The sequence below is a fragment of the Candoia aspera genome, chromosome 16 (assembly GCF_035149785.1).
Source record: "Candoia aspera isolate rCanAsp1 chromosome 16, rCanAsp1.hap2, whole genome shotgun sequence".
Taxonomy (NCBI): Eukaryota; Metazoa; Chordata; class Lepidosauria; order Squamata; family Boidae; genus Candoia; species Candoia aspera.
Genome location: NC_086168.1, coordinates 8191540 through 8217579, shown reverse-complemented (window position 1 = coordinate 8217579; position 26040 = coordinate 8191540). Strand labels below are relative to the sequence as shown.

General features: G+C 42.3%; 2 protein-coding genes across 2 annotated transcripts in view; both read right to left on the bottom strand.

Moving 5' to 3' along the window:
- LOC134506332 (voltage-dependent N-type calcium channel subunit alpha-1B-like) overlaps window positions 1–3754 on the bottom strand; it is a 59183-nt gene extending 55429 nt beyond the window's left edge. The window contains exons 1-2 of the mRNA XM_063316483.1: window positions 3693–3754; window positions 3113–3219 (exon numbers count right to left, since the gene is read on the bottom strand). Coding sequence (XP_063172553.1) covers window positions 3113–3207 — 95 coding nt within the window. The 5' untranslated portion in view covers window positions 3208–3219; window positions 3693–3754. The remainder of the gene's footprint in view (window positions 1–3112; window positions 3220–3692) is intronic.
- A 2185-nt stretch (window positions 3755–5939) lies between these two features.
- On the bottom strand, window positions 5940–24758 carry LOC134506309 (voltage-dependent N-type calcium channel subunit alpha-1B-like). Its single transcript, XM_063316461.1, has 8 exons — window positions 24710–24758; window positions 22435–22524; window positions 20172–20381; window positions 15327–15439; window positions 10110–10222; window positions 8883–9014; window positions 7505–7577; window positions 5940–6101 (listed from the first exon to the last, which is right to left on the bottom strand). The coding sequence occupies exons 1-8, from the start codon at window positions 24756–24758 to the stop codon at window positions 5940–5942; spliced, it is 942 nt and encodes a 313-aa protein (XP_063172531.1).
- Between the last annotated feature and the right edge of the window lie 1282 nt (window positions 24759–26040).

Genomic DNA, 26040 nt, shown 5'->3' with positions numbered 1-26040 from the left:
ACATTCTCCAAGCCTTAAAAGCACCAAGTTTTGACTTATGTGAAAACCAATAGAAGCAGCCAGTTCTGCATCTTGGATTCATCCCTGAAGTTTAGCTATCCAGAGAACACTTGGAATACAGAAACTAGGAGGAGGGATGGGTGGGTTTGTTGATTGATTGATTACGTGTCATCAAGTCATTGTCCACTCTTAGCAACCACATAGATTTTCTCCATCATGATCTGATTTTGTACAGTTTCCCACTGGGGTTAGAGCACCAAGTCCTTTGCAGCTGATCAGTTCTGATTTCTCATTCTTAAGTGTTTAGCATCGCAACACAAATTAATTCTACTTCCACCTCGCCTATCCTCCACCAGACTATTCTGCTGACATGAAAAAAAGCCGAGGACATTGAGGTTCTTCCTGAGTGGTGATCTTCTCCCATAGTAGTCAATTTATTGTTGCTAGGTTTTGATTTTTAATAAGTTAATGTAAGTGCCTGCACTACCACAAAAAATGGTGCAGAAGGATGACCTGAGTTAAGGTTTGAGCGAGATGGTTATTCCCTCACCTCCCAGAGCCCTAAAGCTGCAAGAGACTGCTGTCTTGCAGTCTCCTCACAAGGAGCAACTGTCCAGAGCCCTTGTGGGTGATCTCAAGTCCTCTCCTTGTTCAGACTTGTCTGAACAGCCGGTCCATTCACCAGCTCTTCATTCCGCTGCAGTCATCGGCTCTGCTCTCAGTTTGACATTTCTTCCCCAGAATATATAAAAATATATTAAATATATAAAAATTATATATATATATATATATATATATATATATATATATATATATATATATATGAATATGAAATGTGGAACTGAATGGCTTTTCAGAAGGGTAGCTTAAGAAGCTACCTTTGCAAGAACGACAAGTTCAAGAGCACTTGAATGATTGGTGATACTCAGGAAACCAGATTTCATATCTTGTGTTTTAGCCATGATGTTTAGGCAGTGCTGCCTTGCAAGGTCAATCTCCATTAAGGAATGCAATATTTCTAAATTGATTTACTGCAGTTCCATGCCGCACAATAGGTGCAGCTCTCTGGGCCGTTTACAAAACCACAGTTCGGAATAGAATGGTGTAAAAAGCAAAGGCAGAGTTAAAGCAAAGAAAATTGCAGCAAGACTACAACTTGTTGCCAGCTGAACATGGATTAACAAGGATGCCATGACAAAAAGTCCCTCTCCTTAGCTTGGGGTGGTGCAACGCCCTGAAAATAATTCAGAGAAGGAGCTGCAGAATATGGAGCTCCTGTCTGTAACTCTTATATGCAGGTATGTCTTTTCCTAGAACTGCACACTGGGCTCAGCAGGTGCGACAAGATCCTGGGAAAATAAAGAGCGTGGGAAATTAAAGAGATGCAGAGAGGGACTATATTGGTGCCCTTGTATCCCCCAACTATCTCTTTGGAATCAAATACCTAACACTGCCCAGCCCTAGTTAGTAGGAAGCTGCTTCACCTCCTCAGCATACAGAGAAAGAGGGATCAGAAATTGAGTTAAGGTCTAGCTTGGTGAGGCTCGTTCAGTAACCTGATTTCCAACCATATGGAGCAATCACACTTAAGACTAGCATTTCTCTCAGGCAGCCCCAGAACAATGCAACAGCATCCAACAATCAAACAGATCCAAATACCTCTGGCATTGCTTGGTACAATGATGTTTCAGTAGATTTTTATTTTTTAATTCTTGTTCTTGAGCACTGTAACTTTATCGAAGGAAGGAAGGAAGGAAGGAAGGAAGGAAGGAAGGCCCAGTCCCAATTATCATCTTGCTGCCTTCTTTTAAGAACTAAAGTTTTTGGATCATATTCAAAAGCCACCTCAATGCAATGCATTGCACTAATCCAACTGGAGATCTGCCACAGCCTTGACTCAATGCCTTGGGACTGACTAAGGTGAACAAGTTTCATGATGTACAGGATGCAAGCATTTTGCAGGGGGTGGGGGGAGATCAAACTCACTTCCTGAAACAACAGAAAGCAATGGAAGGGCTCAATGAAAAGTGTGTGTTAGGTAGAAATGAGAAAGCAGCACACCCCAAATTAAAATGAGGGAACATACAGCAACAGAAAAGAATCTGTGTTAAAGGAGAACATTCCCACAAAACGTTCAACGGCCAGGTGAGGAGCAGAAGGTGGTCTAATTGCTGTGACTTTCTTCTGAGCATCGATCAATCACTTGGAAATGACCTATGTGAAGGAACATCTCTTTTCATACCGATAGGGCTGAACCAAAGTGATTCTCTCCCCAGTTTACACCCAGCCCCCCATTTAGAGGTGGAGAGTTAGGCTCATTCTAACAATTTTAGCATTATGTGCTGCCGAAGCGAGCATGAGAATTATGCTCATTGTATTGGTGGAGACAAACCACTACAAACAATTGGAAAGGGATTGCCCCTCCCTCTTTATTTTTTACAGGAAATAGAACAGACCCAGCCCTACCTTTAGGTAAGGCAAGGCAGCCTTGCCTAAAGGTAAATCTTGGTACCTTATTTGAATGGGAGGGGGCACTTGTGATCTTTCTCTACCTCCTGTGCCAAACATTGGGTTTAGGGTACTGACTGGTGATGCAGTGTTATTAGCAGAATATATAGGACATGCCCAAACCCCAGATCTACCCCTTTCTAGAGCATCTCCAGGAAAGTGTAACTAATTTACAGTATTTACTTCAGCGTGGAATGCTCAGATCTCCTGAAACGTTTTCACACTCACAAAATCATCTGATATGGGATGTTCTCATCCAAACTCTTCTAAGACTTCAGGTGGAAACCAGAAGAGCATGTGAGGGCTTCCATTAATTCTGGAGTCCCACAGATCCTATTGATGGGGTTCATGTATGCTTTGCACATTAACTCCTAATTTATCTGGTAGTCCTCAAAAGCTTGGGATGACAACATAGATGTCCACATAGTGGGAAAGACTGGAAACCACTGAGCTAGAAGAATGAACTTGAGAACCTTCCTATCTGAAGCGTGCATAAAAGATTTTGACCAGGTCCCAACAAGCTGGAGATGATGGACTGGTGATATCCACAAGAAGCTGAAAAAGGGTTAACGTATCTAACATAGGTAAAACAATAAGCTCTTACGCTGCAATAGAAATGTTAGCAGCTGACAGGGGACTAACATCTGCAACCTCCTTGGCCTTCTGCAAGGCAAGTTTTTGGTTGGTAGCTTCTTCCATTTCCTCTTCATCCTGCAATGTAGAACGATGGTTCAGAGAAAGACAACTTGGTTCAAATGACTTTGCTTTCTCTCGTTCTTTTTAAAAAAAAAAAAAAAAAGACAGATATGACTACTCCTGACCTACGGTTAAACTCCTGAGTTATGTCTAGAAAGACCTTCTTTGATTGGTCCTGAATCTCCCCATACTTCTAAACTAGTAAGAAAAAGAGGGGGGGAAAATTCTTGATCCCTATTCTCCATAAGCACGTGTGGTTGCATGGCCACGATCCTTCCCAGCTGTACAACATTCTTCCTCAGCTGCAGATAAAATCCTCAATGCCAGATATTGTTTAAATTCCACCAAAGTCTAACAGAAGTTGGGGAGAGCTGTAAGCTAATCTATCTAGTATTCAAGGGTATTTAGTCAAAGGAATCACTTGCTTCTTTGACAAAGGATAACTACAGAGCCCTCTTTCTGTCTCTCTCTCTCTCTCTGTTACTCACCTTGGTCAACTCTTGTGCATTGGCAAGGTTATCCACAGCAATGGCCAAGAAGACATTCAGGAGTGTATCTGATTCAGCTGCTAAGGATCTTGAAGAAAGTGCCTCCCCCTGTGCTAAGTCAAAGATAAGATGTGCCAGACAAACAAGAATGTAGCAAAAATAAGATTCCTGAATTTGTCTGAATAGGAAAAAAAAAAAAAAAAAGAGGAGGAGGAGGAAGAGGAGGGAAGACAGTATGTTGGAACAGATGCCATGTTGCACCTTTAATTCTCCTCTAAATGCTTTGCCTAGGTTGCCTGGGCCTAGCATGAGATGTCTTGTTAAGAAATTGACACCATTTCTCTTCTGGATATTTTTGCCTGGGGCTAGGAGCTCTGTCTGTATCTTACCGACATTCCCCTTTTCCTTAATAGTGCTTCATTATGTTAAGTCTTGCCCACTGATATTGGATACCAAACACACCCACACCTGAAACTTTTCCAGGCAGCTAACTTAAAATTTTATTTTCCCAAGGCTCTTTTAACTTCTTTGTTTAACAGATGATGATGAGAAATACCCAGAAAAGGGGTTTGGGGTAAGGGAATGAGCCTTGTGCAAGCCTTGTCCAATGCAGATGGAGGCAGGTGACATTCAAAGCACAACCCAGCACAAAACAATAGCAGCATAAAGAGGATTGAAAAAAGTTGCAGAGAGTGATCTGATTAAATTTCAATTAAAAGGAGGAAGAAAATCCCAATACTTCAAGCTACGAGCAGCCTCCAACATAGGATTTTGGTATTTTTAGAAGGTGAAATCTCAGATGAGAAGATTTTATTAAGTGTGTTACAAATCACAATATGTTGTGTGCCAGTTACGCCCCTTCCTGGAGCGAGATGCCCTTCGAATGGTCACTCATGCCCTGGTCATCTCCCATATAGACTACTGTAATGCACTCTACATGGTGCTACCCTTGAAGAGTATCCGGAAGCTACAGCTGGTCCAAAATGCAGCCACGCGAGTAATTTTAGGTGCCTCAAGATCAGCACATATCACTCCCTTGCTCCGCGAGCTGCATTGGGTGCCAGTTTGCTTCCAGGTCCAATTCAAGGTGTTGGTTATCACCTTTAAAGCCCTACATGGCATGGGGCCAGTTTACCTAAGGGACAGTCTCACCCGTTACATCAACCCGTCCCACCTGGACATGCGGAGGGGGCATGCTTTGGACCCCGCCCGTAAGAGAATTCCATCTGGCGGGGTCCAGGAGGCGGGCCTTCTCTGCAGCAGCTCCCGCCCTCTGGAACATCCTTCCCCCAGAAGTGAGGTTAGCCCCCTCCCTCCTGGACTTCAGGAAATGGCTGAAGACCTGGTTTTGCCACCAGGCTTGGAGTGGGGAGAGGAAGAGCCATTCTTGGGGCTGGTTCGTTCCCTAGTCCTGCCGGGACTGGTCTTGTCCCCTTATGGGTGGAATTAGATCTGCTGTTACTTGGATTTCATTGTATTTTGTATTTATTGATCATTGTTATTATTTATTATTTTATTGAATTTTAAACTGTTTTTATTGTGAACCGCCCAGGGTCCCCCATGTTGGGGAGATGGGCGGTGAAAAAATATGATAAATAAAATAAATAAATAAATAAATAAAGCACTGTTTCTTCCCATCTATAGTATGCAAATGAAGTAGTGTCTGACCCAAAGGACTCAAAACGATCACTATCCACAATAGTGAAAAGTAACCAAGGAACATAAACATATCAGAAGACATTCCCTGGATTATGACCAAGGCCTTTCTTAATTTAATTTAATTAATTTAAAAGAGCTGCCCACTCCAGAAGACTCTGAGTGGTTTACAAAATCCATTAAAACTAAACAATTAAGGCCAGCAAAAATGGACAGCCCAAACTGAAACAACTAGAATAACAAACAGTACAATTCTCCAAAAGTGATCATCTGAAAGCATCTTATGGACAGATAAATGTCACACATTCTGTTCCTACCAGTTGAAAAGACAGTAATGGCTTCTAAATATTTCACAAAATCAAGGTAACATTCATTCATGAGAAAAGGCGATACAGAGCTGGACTTGGGACGAGGACTCCAATTGTTTTCAGGAGCTAAAGAGCCTGATTTTTTAAAAAAACAACAACAGAGAATTGCATTTCACAATAAATCAATACTTGAGCTAATGGCTTTCCGGTAACTTTTCATCAGCCGCCCATTAAGAGGGCCGTTGCTGATTTGGAATGTGCACATGCTGGCAAAGCAGTGGCATCAAGCAACCATTAGCAAATCAAATTCCAGCCGGGCAAGGATACAGTTACCGAAGAGTGTGAGGACAATGAAGTAGATCGAAGAGAACATCCCAGAGTGGACACCCCCTTGGGATTCGATGCCCTGATACATCACGGCATTCCAGTCTTCCCCAGTCAGAATCTGAAAAGTCATTGAGCAAGGGGGGAAAAGTATTTGTGAAGGAAAAGAACAAGCCTCTTTTCTCCAGTGCAAGGATAGTCCCACCATGGAGAAGTTGCTTCAGGCAGGATATGGTGGGGTGATCGCTTCCTGGGTATTTCCATTTATTGCAAATTAGAGATGTTTGCCTGCCTGCCTGCCTGCCTATCTATCTTCTATCTATCTATCTAATCTATCTTTTATCTTCTATCCATCTATCTATCTATCTATCTATCTTCTATCTATCTTCTACTATCTATCTATCTATCTAATCTATCTATCTATTACTATCTATCTATCTATCTATCTATCTATCTATCTATCTATCTAAATGGCAGCACTGAGCTAACGCTGGCAGTTTTAAAACCTAAGCAGGGTCAGACTTTGATGAGAGACCACTAGAAAACCCCCATCTACAGCTAGACTAAGTTCACAGGACATCCTGGGAAAAAAAACAGTGATAACCCACTTTGGTACTGTTGCTGAGAAAATTACATGCGTGTGTCCAGAGTATCACTCAAAGTCAAGACTGACTCAAAGGAGACTTTGAGGAAACCAAAAGTAGTACATTGAAGGACTCACAATAAAACAATAGGCAATCAAACTATGGAAATGCAGTGTTTGTCCTTTAGGACAGTTTTCCCCAAACTACTCTCTCTCTCCTTTCACTCTTGAATCACTGAGCATTCTCCCTCTGGATGGGCTGGCGGTGGACCCCTGGCCTGGATCCTCTTCCTAGTAAGAAATAGCAAAAGCAGCAGGATTTGCCCCCTCCATATCCATTCCCTCTTCTCCCCACCTCTCCTTGTCTAGCTCAAGGCTGTGAGTTCTTCTCTCACTCCCTTCCTGATTAAGATTCACAGCCCCAATTAGCATTCCGTGCAGAAACAGGAGTGCTAGATGGGAGGTGATATTTTTCAGCATGACCTCCAGGCCTTTCTCTAGCTATTGTTCTCATTAATTTAGGGTGCTTCAGGCAAAAATGGAAAACAGGTTATTGCTGCTGCTAACAATGTGCCACAGCAGAGAGGATCACGGAGAGGAATGTTTTGGTGGTAGGCATAATGAGAAAGCTAAAGGCTATGATACTATGTCAGAGGAAAACTAGGGACTTCCTTCGTTCCCAAGGAGATCAGTTGCTTATAAGACAAGATGCACAAGTTCTGGACCATGGGCGAACCTCCCACTTCTTTTTTGCAGCCAGCTACTGTAGGGTTACCTAACCCTCTGCTTGTCCAAATGTCCCTCCAAACGGAGTCCTATTTTCACAGGATAAAAGTTGCTTGACAATCACATATGCAGCCTTTCAGAAGTGACAGCCTCTTCTGGATGTGTCCAAAAGGGGCAGGAGGGGGGGGGGAGGAGGAGGAGAAGACACTTCTTACCTGAAACACAGTGAGAATGGCAGTGGGAAATGTATCAAAGTTGGTGGTTGGTGTTTCATCATTGAAGTGAAACCTAGGAAGAGGCTGAGTATTAATATATAGGCAGTGTAGGAATGTAGAAGAACATTGAGAGCCCACCCAAGGTCCCACCAGCAAGACAACACAAACAAAATGGCAACGTTTCAGTTCCTGTTTTGGTGAAATACCTGTTCTCCACTCTTACCCTATCTACACCCTTATTGACCCATAAACTGCATGGCTATTTTTCCATCCAAAAGCTGAGGTTGATTCGGATACACAGTGACTGAAAAGACTACTAATGTAATCCAAAACATGTTGGCTTGCAGAATGAAGAATGGGCTTTTTTCGAAGAGGAAGTGTTTGCTTGTTTGTTACTCCATGTTTGGTTTTATCCATTGATCACTGCATCCTTCTTCTCAGGGAGCATAATCAGGTGTCTTCAAGAAGGACTCCAAGCAGAGTTTGCTATACTCCATGCCCCAGCTATTGACATTCCATGCTTCAGAGGTGACCCTGCACCACGGAATTCTCATCAGTGCACTCAGTCAGGCATTCCCTTCTCTATAATATTCCACTCTCTCCCACAGGGAGGTTTCACTCCCAAGAGATGAATCTGCTTTCTGCATCTGCCATGTATGTTTTATTATCTCAGTTTGCTTTGAAGTCTTTAAAGGGTTTCTGTATTCCTGGAAACTTCTAGATTCTTTGGCTGTCTAAGCAACACGGCTCATTCCAGGACCTCAATGGGAGGTCAGGAGCAGAGGGAATTGTGTATGTGTGTTTGTGTGTGTGTTTCCCTCTCTCTCTCTCTCACACACACACACACACACACTCACACATCAGTAAATTTCAAACTGAGGAAAGGCATTCAATACAATAGCTGAATTATAATTGGTACACAAGTTTCATTTTGGTTCTGAAACAGACTTCTCAAGATCAAGACCCATGAATCTTGGGTCCCTTGAGACTGTTGCCTGCAACTCTGAACACTGTTGCCTATTAGCCATGCTGGCTTGGGATGATGGGCTTATAATCCAACAAGGGTTAAAAACATGAGATAGGGAAACTTTGAATAGCCTGAGTTATTCCTGACTCAAAACATTTCTAACCCACTTCCATCCCTCACAAACACACAGACCTGATCTACAGTAGACTCTCAGTTAACTGGAACTCAAGCAACTGGCACTCTCAAGCAGCCAAAAAAATGGCACTCTCAAGCAACCCTTCCAGCCCACAGGGCCATTAGGAGAAGCAGGAAGCATGAAGGGGTTGAAGGCCCCAGCTGGGAGCCTTTAATTATGTCACCAGCAGCTTCTTCAGTGTCTATCCAGCAGAGAGCCTTTTGGGTTCAACTTACTGCCCGCCAAAGAGCTGCATCCCCAGCAAGGCAAACACGACAATAAAGAGGAAGAGGAGGAACAGCAGGCTAATGATGGATTTCATCGAATTCAGCAGGGAGACCACCAGGTTCCTCAAAGAGTTCCAGTACCTAGGATGCCAAAGTAAACCAAATTACAATGATTACGATAGCATATGGGGTCACTTTCCTCAATCCGGGAAGGTAGGAACTCAATTCCCACCTGAAGGAAGTCTTGGTTGGGCAAGGCTGCTACAAGGCATTTTTCCATAACCTCCGTGAGCCTGGTGCTAAGTGCAAGTAAGTCACCTACCTGTGATGAGGGACCACTCAGTCAACAAACTGAGAGGCATACAATTTATACAGTGGGATTGCTCTCTGCTTGCTTTTTGAAAAACAGACTTTTAAGAAAGAAATTGGGATGGCCAGCCCAAACTGTCTCCCTCACCCAGTTTGTCTCTCACTCTATAAACAGAAAGTCTTAACTCCTGTCTCTGCCGGACACAGGAAGAGAGGGGTAACCTCAAGTTAACTCTCTCTTCTGGATTCAGACAACGCCATGAACCTTGATGAATAGCTAACCTTGGAAAAGAATAAAATGGCATCCATGACTAAGGTTTCAGTTAGCAAGTTCAGAGGGCCCATTAGGGTGTTGTATGAACACAACTCTCCAGAAAATGGAGAAAACACAGGGAAGGTAAGGGGTTTTCTTGGGCCAGTGATGACCATCCAATCTATCTTGCCAGGCTGTTTATTGTGGAGGAAAAATGGAAGGGGGAGAGCCTTACATGCTGGATTGATATCCTGGAGGAAAGGTGGGATAAAAACCTAACAAATAATTCTTTAAAACATAAGGATAGTGGTTCTACTCTTCTACATCACGACCTCTGATCAAAGATGGGAATCTTTTCTCCAGTTATTGAGGTGAAAACAGCATGATTAGTTGGAAAGCACACAGTTCCCTACACAACCTCTCATTTTTATTTTATTTTATCTATTTTATTCTTTTTAAGTGCACTACCTGTCCATCATTGCCAGAGGAGACATGTTGGAGAAAAAAGGGAGAGAGGAGATGTTGGATTGGGACAGAAGGAGGGACATTCCCTTTGAGCACTCAGCTGAAAATGGGATATACATGCAACAAGATCAGCAAACAAAGGGACATTTTTAAAGGAAGCAAATTGTCATTCATGCACACCAATTCCCACAAATTAATCTGAAACCTACTTGGTGACTTTGAAGATTCTTAACAGTCGGAGGGCTCTGAGCACGCTGATGCCAAAAGAGGTCCCAGGTTTCACCACAGCCCAGATGACTTCAAAGATGCTTCCCACAATCACCTACAGCAAAAGCAAGAGATGGTCGGTTCAAGCAGAAAATAAAAGAAAAAGCCATCTGTTCCTGGACAATCTGCATTTTTCAAAAGGAAGGATCTAGTCTTGCAAATGCCTTCCTGGTAGTTACAGGACTTTGCATTCCATCTATTCATCAATCCATCTATTTAAATCCTGCTGTAGCAGAGGGGGGAAAAAACCTATCTTATTACATCATTTATTATTATTATTATTATTACATCAATTAATATTAATCTGAGCATTACATTCTAAGAATCCACATTTCTAACTCTTACGACCTTTGTTGTTTAAAGGTGTAAAAAGCGGAGAAATGCCAGAAATTGGGAAGGCAAAGGGATGGCTGAGAAAAAAAGAAATTCTTAGGGAGTGAATCACATAATCCACTTAGGGTTTTTTTAGATCTGCAAATATACTCAAGATCCACCTCAGTTGCTGGACTCTTTTGCCCCTTTTTCAGCAGTCGGTATACAAAGTGCAGACTTAGCTCTGCTAAATTCGTATTGGGGTGCTATAATGCTACTTTCCAAACTGTGTCCTGATTTACTTTGATAGGCAGCTTGTTTTACACATTATGCAGAGGCAAATACGTTTTCTGTTTTGCTTCCAAGTAGAAATTTAAACAAAGAGCTGGTCCAACTACATAATACACCAGTTTTCTAAACATTGCTTCACCTTCCTACATTATATTTCTAGGCATATCATAGGAAAAACACCAGCTTAACTGTACACAAAAACTTAATATGTATTTAAAAATCAGGTATGCGAATGTCTCCATTCTGCTAACAGGATCAGGTTTTGTTCAGATTAGTTGTTCCTCGTTTCTTTATTGGCAACTCCCTCTTTGATTAGCATTCCACTAGACTTCACATTTTTTACTCAATGGCACTTCTCTGCTATTTTGTTTTCTGAAAGATGGACAGGAGTTTTTTTGTTTTTGTTTTTTGTTTTTTTTCCCAGCTCAGCCCAGGTGGTCAGAAAATAAATATTACAAGATGCAATGAAAAAACAGGGGACAAGGAAGAAGGAAGGAAATCCAAAAAGGAGACCACAAATTTTGCAGTTCAAAGTCAACCTCCAGGGAAAAAGTACAGATGCATGAAAGAATACTCTGGCCTGATTTAGAGCAAAAATAAAGGCTCAGCACAACTCTCCTATCCATAGAGGAACATAATATTTGTATTGATGTATTGGGTTAAAAAACATTGATTGCACAATATTACCTAGCGGGAAGAAGTGGGACCCCTCAGATTTATAAAAATGCTAGGGCTGTGCAGCACATTAGATCTGAATTTGATCCTGGATTCTACAGGAGTGAACACAGGAACTTCTTAACCTGAACCTGTCTTTTCTCAGAATCACAGGGAAGCTGTGAAGAGCAGGCATGTAACATTTGAAGAAACTGGAGGAATTGGGGGGAGGGGGGTATTGAGGCTCCATATTCCTCTGATGCACCATGTTGCACAGCCCTAAAAATATCCCCCTGTTCTGTTGTAATGGTCAGTACCCGGACTAATAAGAATTCAGGAAATGGCTTTGTAAAGAGTCATCTGCAACCTCCGGTGAATAGTGAAGAGGCTCACCAGTTTGCAGAAATGCAGTAAAGGAGGAAATGAGAAAGCCTCCACCCTCGTATATGTAAGGGGTATATTGATCATGATGGGAAATAGTTCAGTTGCTGGAATTCTTGTAACTCCATCCTTGTCTACATAATCAATCTTACAGAAGCATCTCGGAGCACAGAAAAGAACAACTTTTCATTTCAAGCAGAGGCCAAGACCCTGATGTTGGTCATGCTCCAGCCTTGTATCTGCTAAGTCTTGTAGAACAGAGATGTGCAACTTGGGACACCAATCAGTGTATGAACTATTGCTACCATAAGTGCCAGCATGATCCAAGAAAGGTACACCACAAAACCTTCAGCCCATAAGAGCTAACCAAAGCAGATGCAAATGTGCTCCTGTGAACACTCTTCTCTGAAAAATTAGAAAGGTGTCTAGCTACAGTAAAGCTCTCCCTAGAGTTTTTGAGTTTATTTCAATTGGGCTTCGTTCGCCTCTTAATCTGGTGTCAACATCTTCTTAGCTTTAGTACATCCCAACAGCATCACAGGCTGCAGAGCACATCCAGAATGGTGTGGAGAAGTCCTACGTTGTTTTGCACCATGTAGACCAAGACTTAAGCTGTGTCTTGAAGAGGCACTTCAGAAGAACCAGGTTCTTCCCTACTTGCTAAGAAACCGTTGGCTGCAAGAAGCGATACAAGTCAACTTAACCTACATCCCCCTGAAGCATCAAGGGAGCAAATGCCCATCTTTTCTCTTTCTTCCCGTCCGCATGACCATACGTTGTCAGGCACAGGGCTGTTTCAGAGTTCTGCACCCGTAACAGCAATGTCTTTCTGCATCTTTGCCGCCCTTCCCTTTCTCAACTTCTTTCTCTTTGACACTTCGTCAAATTAGAAGTGGTGGCAAAACAGTCCCTGCCCTCCGGAGAAAGAAAAGCAGTCACAGACAGACAAGAATGGGGAAAGCAGAGCAGGGAACAGGGTAATGACAGTCACCAAAGGAGACATTGCCATGTTCCCAGCAGGATTGGCAAATGATAGAGAATTAGCAAATGACAAAGCGCCTTCTCTCCTTCCCTCCCTCTCACCCCTGGGAATGCCTGAGCTGAAGAGCTGATTACCAGCTCTGTGTGCAGCTGAGCAAAAAGAAACAGCTGCAGTCAAAGAAGCAGTTCATGGTTTTCTAAATACTGGAATATTTAACACCCACTTGTTCTCTACGGATTGACTGAGGACTTCTTTCTCCCAGATGAAGCTTTTTAAATAATGAAGGGCTTTCCATAAAGGTAGAAATCATAGGTGGCATGCACAGGCCCTTCCTGTTGCTCTCTACCTATCTGCCTCTTCTCCCCCATACCCCAGTGAATTGGCCACCAATAGAGAAACATAGCGTCAGTGTTAAGTGACCTTCTCTCTGTTCGGAAGCAAAGCAGAGTCAGAACTGGTTAATTCTTGGATGGGCAATTGTAAAGATATTCCAGGGCTATGGGCTAGAACTGGAAACAAATTCCTGAAAGAAGGCTGAGGGAAATCAAATGCATGTCTTTGCCAAGAAAACCCCACAGATGTGTCTATGGAGTCACCAAGAGTTGAGTGTGATTCAAGGACTTGAGATTTTGCTTCTAGCTTTTTCATGAAAGAGGGTCATCCAAGATCCTCTGCAAATGTGAAGAAGCAGCTACAATGTTTCATTCCTACAAGGTGCTCCTGCATGGGGTGACCACCTTTCCTGTTTTACAATAGACACACCTCCAGTTGAAGACACTTCCATTTTATAGAATTACCTGAGTATTCTGAGAAAGAAGAGCAAGGGAAGATGTTGGAAATTGCTCCTCAATCTTGGGGCAGCAGATTTAGGAGGTAGATGCGCCATCACCACCTACCGGCTGCTTCCTTCATTACAATGAGACGTATTGCACCATTCCTGGTGGTGTACGAGCAAGCCAACCAAGTCAATGCATGAGCAGATGGGATTTAGCACTAGCTGAAATTTCCAAGCACAATTCAGGGGCTGATTCACACACAGAGAGAGCACGTTGCAGCCTTGATTGTGGCCAATCGGGCTCTTACTGGGCAGCCAGAGCAGAATGCTTGATCCCTGCCAACTGTGCAGATCATCCATGCCAACAATGAATCCAGCCTAGCTTCAGGGCCTGAATAGCAGACAGTGGTTTCTCCTTTGAGACCTGCCAGAAAAGCAGCTAATTGGTGTCACTTGTTCTGGTAGAAATGGACATTTGCCAAAGGCTATTTGCTGTTTTTGCAAACATGACACAGTTGAAGCCACGAGGTCAGAATAATTCCTCCAGGGTTCTGTGCAGTAATGGTTCAGAAACAGGCGATGACAATCTTGCACTACCCTCTCTGCCAAAGACCTTCAGCTGAACCCCCAAAATACAGAGGACCAAACAGCCAGGATTTTGTGCACCCCACATTTCTGCACAGATTCAAGATTTGGCTTTTAAGAAAAGCTGTCTGCTAGCCATTAAGAATATAGTTGAAATACCTTTGGGCATGGAAAGAAAGCTGGCTGGGAGACTTCCACTCAAGGGTAGCTAGATCAAGATTGTCCATGCTCCAGGAGAGGGGGCCTCTCTATTCTCACTTGACCCCATTAGGAGTAGAGGAAAGAATTATGGAAAATAAGCAAACATCTCTTAATGATTTCTTTCAGGATGAACACAACAGCGCCCACAGAGGCATAAAAGAATGTAGTAAAACAAGAAGAGATGTTTTATTCATTTCTTAGTTATTTAAAATATTTATCTCACAAATATTTGTCTCAATTCCCCCCCCCCCAAAAAAAAAACCAAGGAAAAATAATCAGAGTAAGTCAAATAAAATGGTAGAGTCCACTTTGATTCACAATAGACTCCTGGTGACTTCATGGACAGGTCTGTGTAATTTTCTACATAACGGTGTAGAACCAATGTGCCATTGCCTCCTTTGGGAAGCTTTTTTTTTCCATTTCCCAGTTTAGCCTAGGAATTATCCAACAGCTGCTAACCAGATCGATCCCTGCTTAGCTTTTCGACATCAGCCAACATCAGCTATGCATAACGTAATTTCGAACACAGAATAGTAAAACAGAGAAGTACTTAAAGGACAAAGGCGTGGCTAAGCTGTGCATGTGAAATCCTATAAAAAGCCAGGTCTTCTCCTAGCACAGATTTCAGGACATCAGCCTCCAGGGGAATCATATTCCAAAGCTGTGGTGCCAAAATGGAAGAGGTCCTCTCCTGCATTCCAACAAATAGGTTCTACAAATCATGGCAAGGGCTCCTGAATGCAGGTGTCCACCACAATCATGGTGATCCATATGCAGCATTTCCCAATTTTCTGTGGCAATGATTGAGGTCCCTTGGGTGGCCAGAGCTTTTCCAATTCCCTGCCTCCCTCTCTGTCCTCCACCACCACCCCTACCTGAAGAAGTAGACACAATTCTTTCTACATTTTCATATTTTCTATGGGGACACTACGCATAAAATCATTATTGCAGAGAGGACTGGCATCATTCTCTTCTTACCCCAAAGTCAAAGCAATTGAATGAGGAATGGAAATAGTTCCTTGGTCCCAGGCTGTACATCTTCAAAGACATCTCGGTGAGGAACAAACCCAGGAAGACAAATTCAGCAAAATCTAGAAGAAAATACCAGGAAATGAGCGACAGGTCCCTTCATTGTAGAAATGAAGCCCTAACTGGTAGGGTGATCATTAATAGGAAAATATATCTAAACATTTCACAGAGAACAAGGGTTTCCTGACCACCAGGGATCCACAAGCTATGCTTTGGAGGGAGAACCCAACCTCCCCAAACAATTATTTTTCTTATTCTGTATTTATCCTCTTAATTCAATTGCTTCTCTTGATTTTGCAGCACAGTTTTTAGACTGAAAAGTGTAGAAACGAGCGTACAAAATAGACGTATTTTGAAAGATACAAGGCGTGCCTACTTTTGTGTGGCCCTTAGAAGTGGTAACTGATTCAATAGCACAACATAAATTCAAAAATATCTCCGCTAACACAATGGTTGCGTTCACACCACAGCTGGTCCAATTAACCCATTTTCTCAATTTACACAGTACATTGAACCATAAAGTAAGCAGATGGTCCATGTCCATGCAACTCATTGAGTCACCAAAGAAAAAAGAAGGGTAAACCTAACCAAGCTTAGAATGCTGTTTAAGCTGCTAGATCTGTGACTGACCTGGTTAAGCATGTTATATGAACACAGCCACTGGCAAATGCCAAAGAAACAACACATAGTTTCAGCTGATCGATCAAACTGACTTCTGAGACAAGCAATCAATGCATGTTTAGTTACATAAACTGCTCTGGCCTTCCAGAGCTGCAGTTGGAAGACAAGTGGAGACAGCAACTAGATATTAACTACATCTCTCATTTCCCCATGGACGTCGTTCAGTTTTCCAGATGGATTCTTTGAAACCAAGATAAAACAGGCTATATTCACACAACTTGTTTAACCTGGTTAATGATTTAACCCATTTTCTGGCTATGAACAAAGCACTGAATAATAAATTAAGGACCTAATCCCAATTTAGCATATTGGGACTGTTCAGTATGCTAAGGCACAATATAATGAAGCAGGTTTAGCATACTTTGCAAATGCATGCTGGGTCTTCAGCTAACCTGATTAAGCCTGCTGTGTGAAAACAACCAAAGTGTCAGGGCCTCAAGATCTCATTTCCCTCCTCCTGTATTGCTTTGCTAGAACTTAAACCTCATCTTTCCATCATTTCTTTCTTTCACACTTCCCTTTAAAAAGCCAACTCTTTTCACCATGATTCACATAGCTACCCATCTGAGTTAAAATCCCAGGTCTATAGGGACACCTCTCACAGTGGAGAAGGCTGGATTTCACAACTATCCACCCGTCTTCCTACACAAGGTCTCCCAAGTTCCACCTTCCCTTCCAGCTGATGGATCAGGATCATAATTTCTTTGGATCTAGCCTTGTCCATCTAATTGGAAAGAAAATGCTATTCTATATTGTTTGGCCGCCCCTGGATTTAATTTAAGCAACCTCAGAAGCCTTCTCTCATGCAACGGGATGAAAGAAGGGGAAGGGAAGAACTAGCTACAAATAATTCAATTCGATTTTTAAAATTTGTACTGCTGGTAAAGGCCACACTTCTTTTTCTCCCGTGCAATACCTTTGAATAAGATCATTAGCAGCTTCTTTCTCACTGTCTCATCACTAATACATTAATTCTATTTTCATTGAACATCTCAGAGTCTGAAGCCATTAGAAAGAGGGCCTAGAGAGGTTGCTATTAACTCTATCCAGTTCTTTGCTGCCCCACACTTTGCTGCAAACCAGCATGCGTGCAAACGGACTGTGAATATTTAAACTTTGGTTCCCCATCCCCCTTCCAGAATTCACACCTAAAATATTCAGCAGACATAAGGAAGAGTGCTTGCTTTGAAGACTTCCTCTGCTCTGCATACTGATATCCACAGGAAGAATGTGGTGTAGCTTTGCAGGCAGACACAATCTTATCAAGGAACTAAGGATGTTACGTCACCCAGAATACCTGACTGAACAGAAGACTGTGGATGTGGGAGGTCAGTGGTTTCCAGACATGGTCCCCAAAACATTTGTGATTCTGCAAAGGTTTACTGGAATTCAGCTCATCTATCCCCTTCCCTTCCCTTCCCATAAATTCTATTAGTTGGATCTGTATCCTGCCTTTCCTCCAGAAGCTCGATGTAGTGTGCGTACCACTTGCACCTCACATTTCCCCAGAAACCCATGCCATTCATCCTTTCAGAGCTTTTCAAACATTTGGAAATGTCAAACTGAGAAAATTCATTGGAGCGTTTCAAGAAAGACAAAGTAAAGGATGAAGGGAGATGAGAGAAAGGAATAGTGGCAAAATGGCACACCCTACAGCGAAGGTAATTCTTAATGTAATTAAGTTCATCCCAGGCAGATTGAATTAGAGGTAGCCATATAATGCTTAGGCAGGACTCAGTCCAGCCTGTGCTCCCTTTTCCTACTGAAGTATCAGACTTTTTACCCAAGCCTCAACTTCACACATACTCAACAAAGTCATCAAATTAGAGACTGCAGGGCTTCTACCCTCACAGAAATGTGAAGTTTCACTGCACATCGATGCTATAACTAATGCCCAACAGAATGCACAACAAAGGTAAAGAGAGAGACTTGCTGAATCTTGCCATCCTTTGACCTTTGAATTGGTCTCATGAATACTTCTGTAAAGGATCCCTTTCAGGCTAGTTTGCTCCATAGAACAGTTCTAATATCCAGTTGATTCTTTGCCAGTGATGCTCATGAGCCCAGATCTCTTCCCAACTATTCTAGTCGGCCACTAGATATACCAGGCAACACCCTCAAAGTGATGTAAAGCAGCTCAGTCACATGGGTAACATCTGGCCAAATCAGAAAGCTTTGTAACCCAGTAGCGCTACACCTCATGAGAATCTTTGATATGCTTCCTCTGAAATGTCTGGGAAGGAAAGCCTTCTGTGGCAAGGCTGTGGATGGACCTATTCAATGGTTGTTCTTCCAACTCCTTACCAAACTTCTGAGCAGAGGCAAGGAAGATGTAGCCTTCCAGTTGTTGAACTATAATACTGCTCTCAGCTAACTAATGATGAAGAATGCTGGGGACTGAACATCAGACATCAAACTGTTCACTTACAGTTATACCAAGCCTAGCCCTGTATGTTTTTAAACCAGATTTAACATCTATTATCCAGTCTTTTGTTCAGCTGCTTCTGTCATTGTATTGTCATTCTGGACCTTCAGAATTTTCAGAGTGTTGTGCTTTAAAATATATGTTGAATTGGTATTTTTAAAAATATTTTATATTAATTGACTAATTTTCACTGAATTGTATCCTCCTGTTTTGAGGATGTGAAGGAACACAAATGTGGGATAGCTGTTTTGCAAATACAGCAATGTCTGCAGGGCCACTGGATTCTTGTTCCCAGCCAAGTTGGCCTGCCTGATAAATATTGTCAAATAAGGTGGCCCTCCTCATTCCCCAAACTCCACTTCCAGGCTGCTTGCTCAACCTCCTTCAGAAGATGCTTCATGCTATGTTTTCCCTACAAGTGTTTGGCCTAGTTTCATTGGAAGACACCAATCCTTGGCTTTCTTGCCCCAGAGATGCATCTTGCTCAACCATCAACCATCAACCATCAACCATCATCAACCATCATCCTCCTCCTCCTCCTCATCCAATGTGCCTGTAACCCTTTCACGATACCTCTTCTCCTCCTAAGCCTCCATGCTGCTGAAATATTTTTCTGCTTTTATCCCATTTTTGTGATTAAAATGGGCTCTGCCTTTTTTTTTCCCCCCCGCTGTATGTAGCCTGTATAATTTTTCACTCAATTGGTAATTAACAAGAACATTCTTTCTGACACCAGCTGGGAGATGAATATCTGTTCATAAAGTTCTCTTCTTTAGGGGAAAAAAATCTCTGCTGAAATCATTTCTGTAAATGTGAACTCTTGTTCTCTTGGTTCCCGCTATTTTATTTTACTTTTTAAAAAAGGAGAACAAACAGGAAGGAGATGGAAGACCAATGCCCCCTTTAGCCACTTAGCCCCAACATACATGGAGGAAAAGTTTTAAATCAGAAATATATCCAACTCTCTGTATTCCCATCACCTTATTATATCCATTATTCCTTTGTGGAAAAGAAGAACAAAGAGCTTGCAAAACTCAGAGAAACCAGCCTCTGGTTTCCCTCTAAACCATCCAAAAAAGAGATCAAGCTTACTTTTTGGCTTGTTACCGCTTCAGATTTCTCAGATAACGTGGAAATTATTTTCCCAGTTTGCTCAGGGTGTGCAGAAATACCCGAGGGTATTTACCCAGCACTTGAAACGGAGATGAACACTGCCCCCTAGTGCTGGACATGACTAAATGGGAACCTTTACCTTTACCTTTTGCTCACATCCGGTCTTGGGAATGGCGCAGCTGCAACCACTGTTGTCTTGAGAAGGAAAGGCTAAGCATCTTGGGGCACATAGATAGGCTGTAATCTGATATGGAGAGTTTATTCAGCCCAATTCTGGAAATTGGGCCAATCCAACTAGATTTTCCAAATCAATTTAAAAAGGGGGCTTTGGGGCTTCCATACCATCCACCTGATTTGGAGACCTTTGATTCGATCAGCCAATTCCATTCAGGTCATTAATTCAAGTCATAGATGTGACCCAACTTTCCAATTAAAGCTTCATACCATTTTAGGATTATGGCTAGAAAAACAGCAAATATCCAGGCATTGGTGCTGCCATCATCACTGGTGCTGGATTGCCAACCTTTTGTGTTATCAGCAATGAAGTAGAATTGACAGAACAAGACCTGACTTACAAAGGGTGGTGGTGAGACCTTCTGGTTGGTCATAATGCACAATGGCCACACACATGGTGTTGAGGGCCACAACACAGAGGACTATCCAGTAGAAACTCTGGGCCTTCACCATGCGCCGAATGAAAAAGCGGAACATCTTCTCCTTCCGCCGGAAATAGGAGGAGCTCTCATTCTTGCCGCTCTTTAGGCTGGCCCGGGCAAAGGGAGACCCTGTGGTCATAGAAGAAAGCAGGTTTGTTCTTAGAGAGAAGCAGACTCCAAGAGTCAAAAATATCCAAGCTGCCATTAATCACATGAGAAATCATATTCCATACTAGGAGGGCCCAACTGCATCCTACTGCCACCAGCTCCCAAACCTGATTGTCCTTCTGAACATATCAGACAAGCTCATGGGCCTTGAATCATTGAATCTAGGTTTAATTTTTAAAGATGTAGGTAATTCTGGGCTTCATCTGTTATGGACATTGCTGATGAAGGAGAGGGGGGCCCTCTCCAGGGGGAAAAATGCATGCGCAGTACTGGTTCTCTTCACCTCCCTATCAAGAAATCCAGAAGAGAACCGCCGTAACTTTTGAGCTTTTCTGGTAGGAAACACTGGTACTTTCTAAGTTCAGCAGGATTCTGTATTGTGGAGCAGAACAATAAACACTAGAGCTAAAACTTCTGATCTCAGCGTGGTTCTTCGCTCTATATCCCAACATCATCCCTGGAGCTTCTCATGTATCACGCAATGAATCCTTTTATCTTCTGCACCACAGTTATACAAGTGGGAACACATCATAGCTTGTGCTCCCTTTTTAATGCTGCTGCATTATCTAGTAGGGTGACCAAATCTATGGGGCTCTTGACCCATTCTCCCAAATTTGTTCTCACTTCCCTTAGTCTTTATGGGTTGGATGCACCTGGCTAATTGGCATCTAGGAACAATCTAATAGGGGAAGGCAAGGGCTCTCATCATTTCAGCAGGGCAGCTGCATAGACAACATTGTCCTCAATTGTCCCTGAAAGATTTATAATATAAATATCTAATGAAATATTACGTTATAATAAATAATAGTACTGGTAGAATTAGGAGTAGTAGTCACAACTGTGTGTAATGTAGCTGGTTTCTTTGCCTAGGAGAAGCACCTGTAGGATTGCAGTCTTAGTCTTTACAAATATCTTCTTTTCTCCCACATTTGAACCATCATACTTCCATCCTATCTTTTTTTTTTTTTAATCAAGCAAATTCTATCACTTGCCACCACATGTTGCTTTGGAAACTGATTATGAGGTTCTTGCAGAACAATTTAAGGGAATTAGAAAACAACTCACAAAGCATAACAGCTGGCAAGAGGTCCCTACTGGTCAGCACTTTTTTGAGCCGGTGGGTAATTATACAGTAAATTTCCTACAAGCTGTCACAACCACATCAAGAAATTATCTGCATTAAAATGCTATGAAGTCGACACCACAAGTCATTCGAGTGTACAGTTTACGAGAAGTGGAACGGTATGCATGAGAAACGTCTGAAATCAAGGACATAATCCAGATGAAGTGAAGCTCTTCCAATGGGAAAGGTTAACTTCAGTTTTACTAAAAACAAAATATGAGTCACATTCCTAACCTCAATGGTTGTGAAGCTGAGATCATCGTGTTTTGTTCATGGGATTTCAGCTGAAGCTGGCCAGTTATCCAACAAGGATGCTCTTGTTGCAATGACACTCTACGGCGAGCAGAAGTTTGGGCTAAATTACTTTCCTCCTTGAGTCTCTCTAAATCCCACAGTTCTATCACTCAGCAAGGTGACTGCATCACTTGCCTTGAGCCACAGTCCTGGGAATTGCTGCTAACAGACCTGCCAATGGCAACCCCTTTGAATGGATTGAAAAGGGGAGCAGACTGGTTCCTGGAGGATCCAGCACTCGAGAATCCTCAGCAGAATACCATAAATGCAGGTCGCTAGGAAGGACCAGTGGAAGAGGGCTGTGGCCCTTCCATTCAGGGTTGTGAGCTTCCCAAATGCATTCAGTTGGCCAGTGGGGGACCCAGAATGCCAAAATAGATGAACTTAGGGCCTGATCTAGCTGCATTCTGCTTAACATGCTCCCCAAGCGGCATTCTACAATTAAACAAGGGCAACCCCAAGGGCTGATTTGACAATGTTCTTTGCTCATTGATGACCCTGAACCCCCTCCCCTTTGGCTGTGGAACAGAGCCCATCTTTGGCTTCCAGAGAAACTACCAGAGAAGGGGAATGCCTCTCATTAGAGTCCTGACTTACCCACAGAGCAGACATCTGTGAAGTGATCCTCTCCCTCTTCAGCATGGATTAGATCATTTTTGCTTTTCTTTATTGTTGCTCTTTTCAGCACTAGACACAAAAAGGGGGAAGAAAAGTGAGGAAAGACTCTATCAATGATGTAGCCATTAGCATTCGACAGAGACTCAAACTTTTTCAACTCCCAGCAGCTTTGAGACTGAAATTGCCTTTCCAAGTGGAGGGTGGCTTCGGAGCAGCCGTAGACCAACCACTTGACAACCAATCGACCCCTTGACAGTTCCCTTTCTCCATCCTTCTCTGGCAAGGACCATTTATTTATTTAGCCTTCCAGCTAAGCACAGCTTCCTCCAAGCATTTTTGAGCATCTTAGCAATCAAAACAGGGACAGAGGATGGGTGTTGGTGAGGCTGCAACTCACAACCCTTTTTCCCCATAGTGGCATGAGATTGGAATCAAGCAAAGCTGGGAAAAAGTGTTGTGCTATTAAAATCATAACTTTGCCTCCCTCCCAATGGACTGTTATGTGAAGGAGCCCACCACATGATTGCCTGAACATGATTTTATTTTCCCTACAGTGTCCCAGAGCAATGCTACACCAAGAATGCTGTCCTAATCTCAATTCTCAAGTATTTTGTGCCTCTGATTCTCAAGGACCAATAATTTATCAAAGGAGGAAGGGTTCTTAAAAAAAATCACTAGTGTCATGTATCAACATTCCCACTCTAAATAAAATTAGATTAGATGTCAGCCTTAAGGCTGTACACAGTATGATGATAACAAAGCTTGCTCAGTGACTTTGGGCAAGTCACTCTCTCAGTCCAATGTACCTCCATGGGTTTTTTTGTTGTGGGGAGAAGGGAGCGATATATGCATTATTTTGAGCTCCTGAACCAAAGGCAGGATATAAATCTAACAAATAAATAAATAAAATGCTGAATCAAAAAAGTGTGATCTCTCGTTCTTTGGGTGGGTGGGTGGAATTCTGAGCTGTCCATGGTGCTGAAATCTTTGTCTTTTTCTATTCTCACTTCTAAATTCAGTTGTTGTATCTTATACAGTTACTATGCCTTCCTCAGTCCCCTACTTTGATTGCCAGCTCCAGACTCCAGTGAATTCTTTCTTTCTAGAACTGGAGACAACCTTCTCAACTTCTTCCCTCCTCAGATCATCATTTGATGGTTTATGGTCCAGTATTGCAAAAACTCAGAAAATGAGTTTATTCAGTAAGCAGGTTAAACATGTTGTGTGAAATTAGACAATGAGTTGGACAACAGTGTGTTACTTCTCATGTTACCCCTTGAGCTAACAAAGAGCTTTCCTTTCTTGCACCATCATGTCTGACATGTCCACATGAGACTCTTGGATAGGGGACGGTCAGCATGATGGTGCACTAAAGGAATGTTACCTCAAGGGGTAACATGAGAAGTAACACAGTGTTGTCCAACTCATTGTCTAATTTCACACAACATGTTTAACCTGCTTACTGAATAAACCCATTTTCTGAGTTTTTGCAATACAGGACCATAAACCATCTGGGCTCACCTAACACATACAGTCTAAAAATCTCAGACTTAAATCAAACTGGTTAAATGTGATGTGTGAATCCAGCTACTGGAGTGCCTTCTGCTAATCTTCTTGCTGTGCCTCCCAGGATTAAGCTTTCAGAAATGGCTCTGCCTGACAATGCATGGAAAGAGAAAGATAGAAGAAGGAACTACAGTGGAGACAGGAAGAGGTGGAATAGTTGATAAATAGACAAAGAAGGGACCTCAGCTACATCTGCAACCTTAATTCAGTCTGCATGCAGAAAGTTCCAGATTCAGTGGGACTCGGGAGAACAGCTGTTTATAAGGACAGACAACAGTGGCTGGATGGGCCAATCATTGTACACAGTTCAAGCATTCTGTTTCTATGCACTTTGGCCAGTGCAACATCTGGCAAACCAGAAGTAAGCAGTACAGCAGAACTCTCTTGATCTTGGTGGATGTGCAGTTCTGCAAAACGTGATGAACTAATGCATGTTACTCTGCACCAGGGCGTGATGGGGGAACACAAGTCTTTCATGAGTATCTACTGTTTTTTTAGAAATCTGTCAAGAATCCCTCATGGAGTTTGCTGTGGGGAACAATAGCAAAGCAAAATGGGTTGGTGTGCAAAATGCTCTGTAGAGTGCTCTTTTTAGGATCAAACTGAGGAGCAGAGCATATGTCCCATCTTTTGCATTAAAGCTACCGAGTCAACATGCAAGGAGAGAAATGCAAAGCTAGGAACTCACCATCCAAGGGGGACTTCTCTTCAGCATTCTTGTCTTCTTCTGCTAACATCACCTCCTCTGAAAACATAGAAAGAGCAATGCCTAGCCTTGTTTACTGGGGACAGGGCAGAGAACCCCAGTGCCTCTTTATAGTCTTTATAAGCTGTATATAGTCTTATAAGGCTATATACAACTTTATAATCAATGATGGGAACACTTTAGAGCAAAGTCTTTGAGCTACGTTGGTTGGCAGATTTCAGATGTCTAGAACCTACTTATTTTTTAACTATAATTCCTAGATTTACCACATAGAACCTGGAGCACTACATACATACATACATATTAGAATTGTATGTCCAAAGATTTGTTTGAAGTACTCAAACCAGAGGGCACTTACAATGATTCTACAATCTTAATGATGGGGCCATGTTCTTGCTTCCACAATCTGTTGGTTTAAAATGTATAGGCTAATATCAATCTATCAAGAAGCTCAACATGGCCATGAAATAAAATCATCCAAGAATAATGGGAATGATGTAGTAAAACTGATAGTAAAATACAGTGTGATTTTTGAAAATCTATCAGTAAAAATGGTGTAATATTAACCATTGTAAGGGAAGAGATTGGAGTAAAACGTTCAGCACATTCTTCCCAACTTGACTAAGAAACCACTCAAGGGAGATGCCACATTCGTTCTGCCTCTCTCTGCTGTAGCTTGAACTCATTAATGTTAGGTCACTGTATCTGTCTCAATAGCAAAGCGGCACCTATTTAAAAATATATATATAAGCTAACAGGAGGTACAGTAGCTGGTGTTGATTGTTCTAATTTTCTTTTCTCCATTTTTGCTTGACCAGTTAAGAAAAAAGAAACCACTCATCACTTCTGGAGAGGCAACCCTGGTAATAGATGGGAATTGTTTTGGCAACAGCAAGACTAGGAAATAGGAAACACATTGCCTGCTGCTTGCAATCATCTGGCTCCTATTAAAAAGTTAATAAGGATTTGACAGCAGAGACCATCCTCAAGGCATGCAAATATTTCTGTGCATACTGGGGATGGGCCATAAATTAAATCTCAAGTCATTTATATACCCAGTCTCATATCTTCTTTACTCTTCATATTTACTATATTAATATGCAGCCTTTTAATAAAATAAAGAAACCATTCAGTTGCATGCAGTATCATCCAAAATTGGCAGAGGGGTGTGTGTTTATGAGTTATGTATGGGAAGAGGTAAAATAGGGGGGAAAGTATCAGCAGACTGATCAGAAGGAGATCAACTGCAAGGAATACAGTGTGTGATACATGTGCTCATGTCCAACCGAAGTACAGTAGTAGTGATGGCCTGT

Coding starts and splice junctions, on each gene's coding strand:
- LOC134506309 (XM_063316461.1), bottom strand. CDS start 24,758: ATGTTAGCAGAAGAAGACAAGAATGCTGAAGAGAAGTCCCCCTTGGAT. Junction 10,223..15,326: donor TCAATTGCTTTGACTTTGGG/GTAAGAAGAGAA, acceptor CTTTTGCTGTAG/GTGATTGTGGGAAGCATCTT. Junction 6,102..7,504: donor CCATTCTCACTGTGTTTCAG/GTAAGAAGTGTC, acceptor ATGACTTTTCAG/ATTCTGACTGGGGAAGACTG.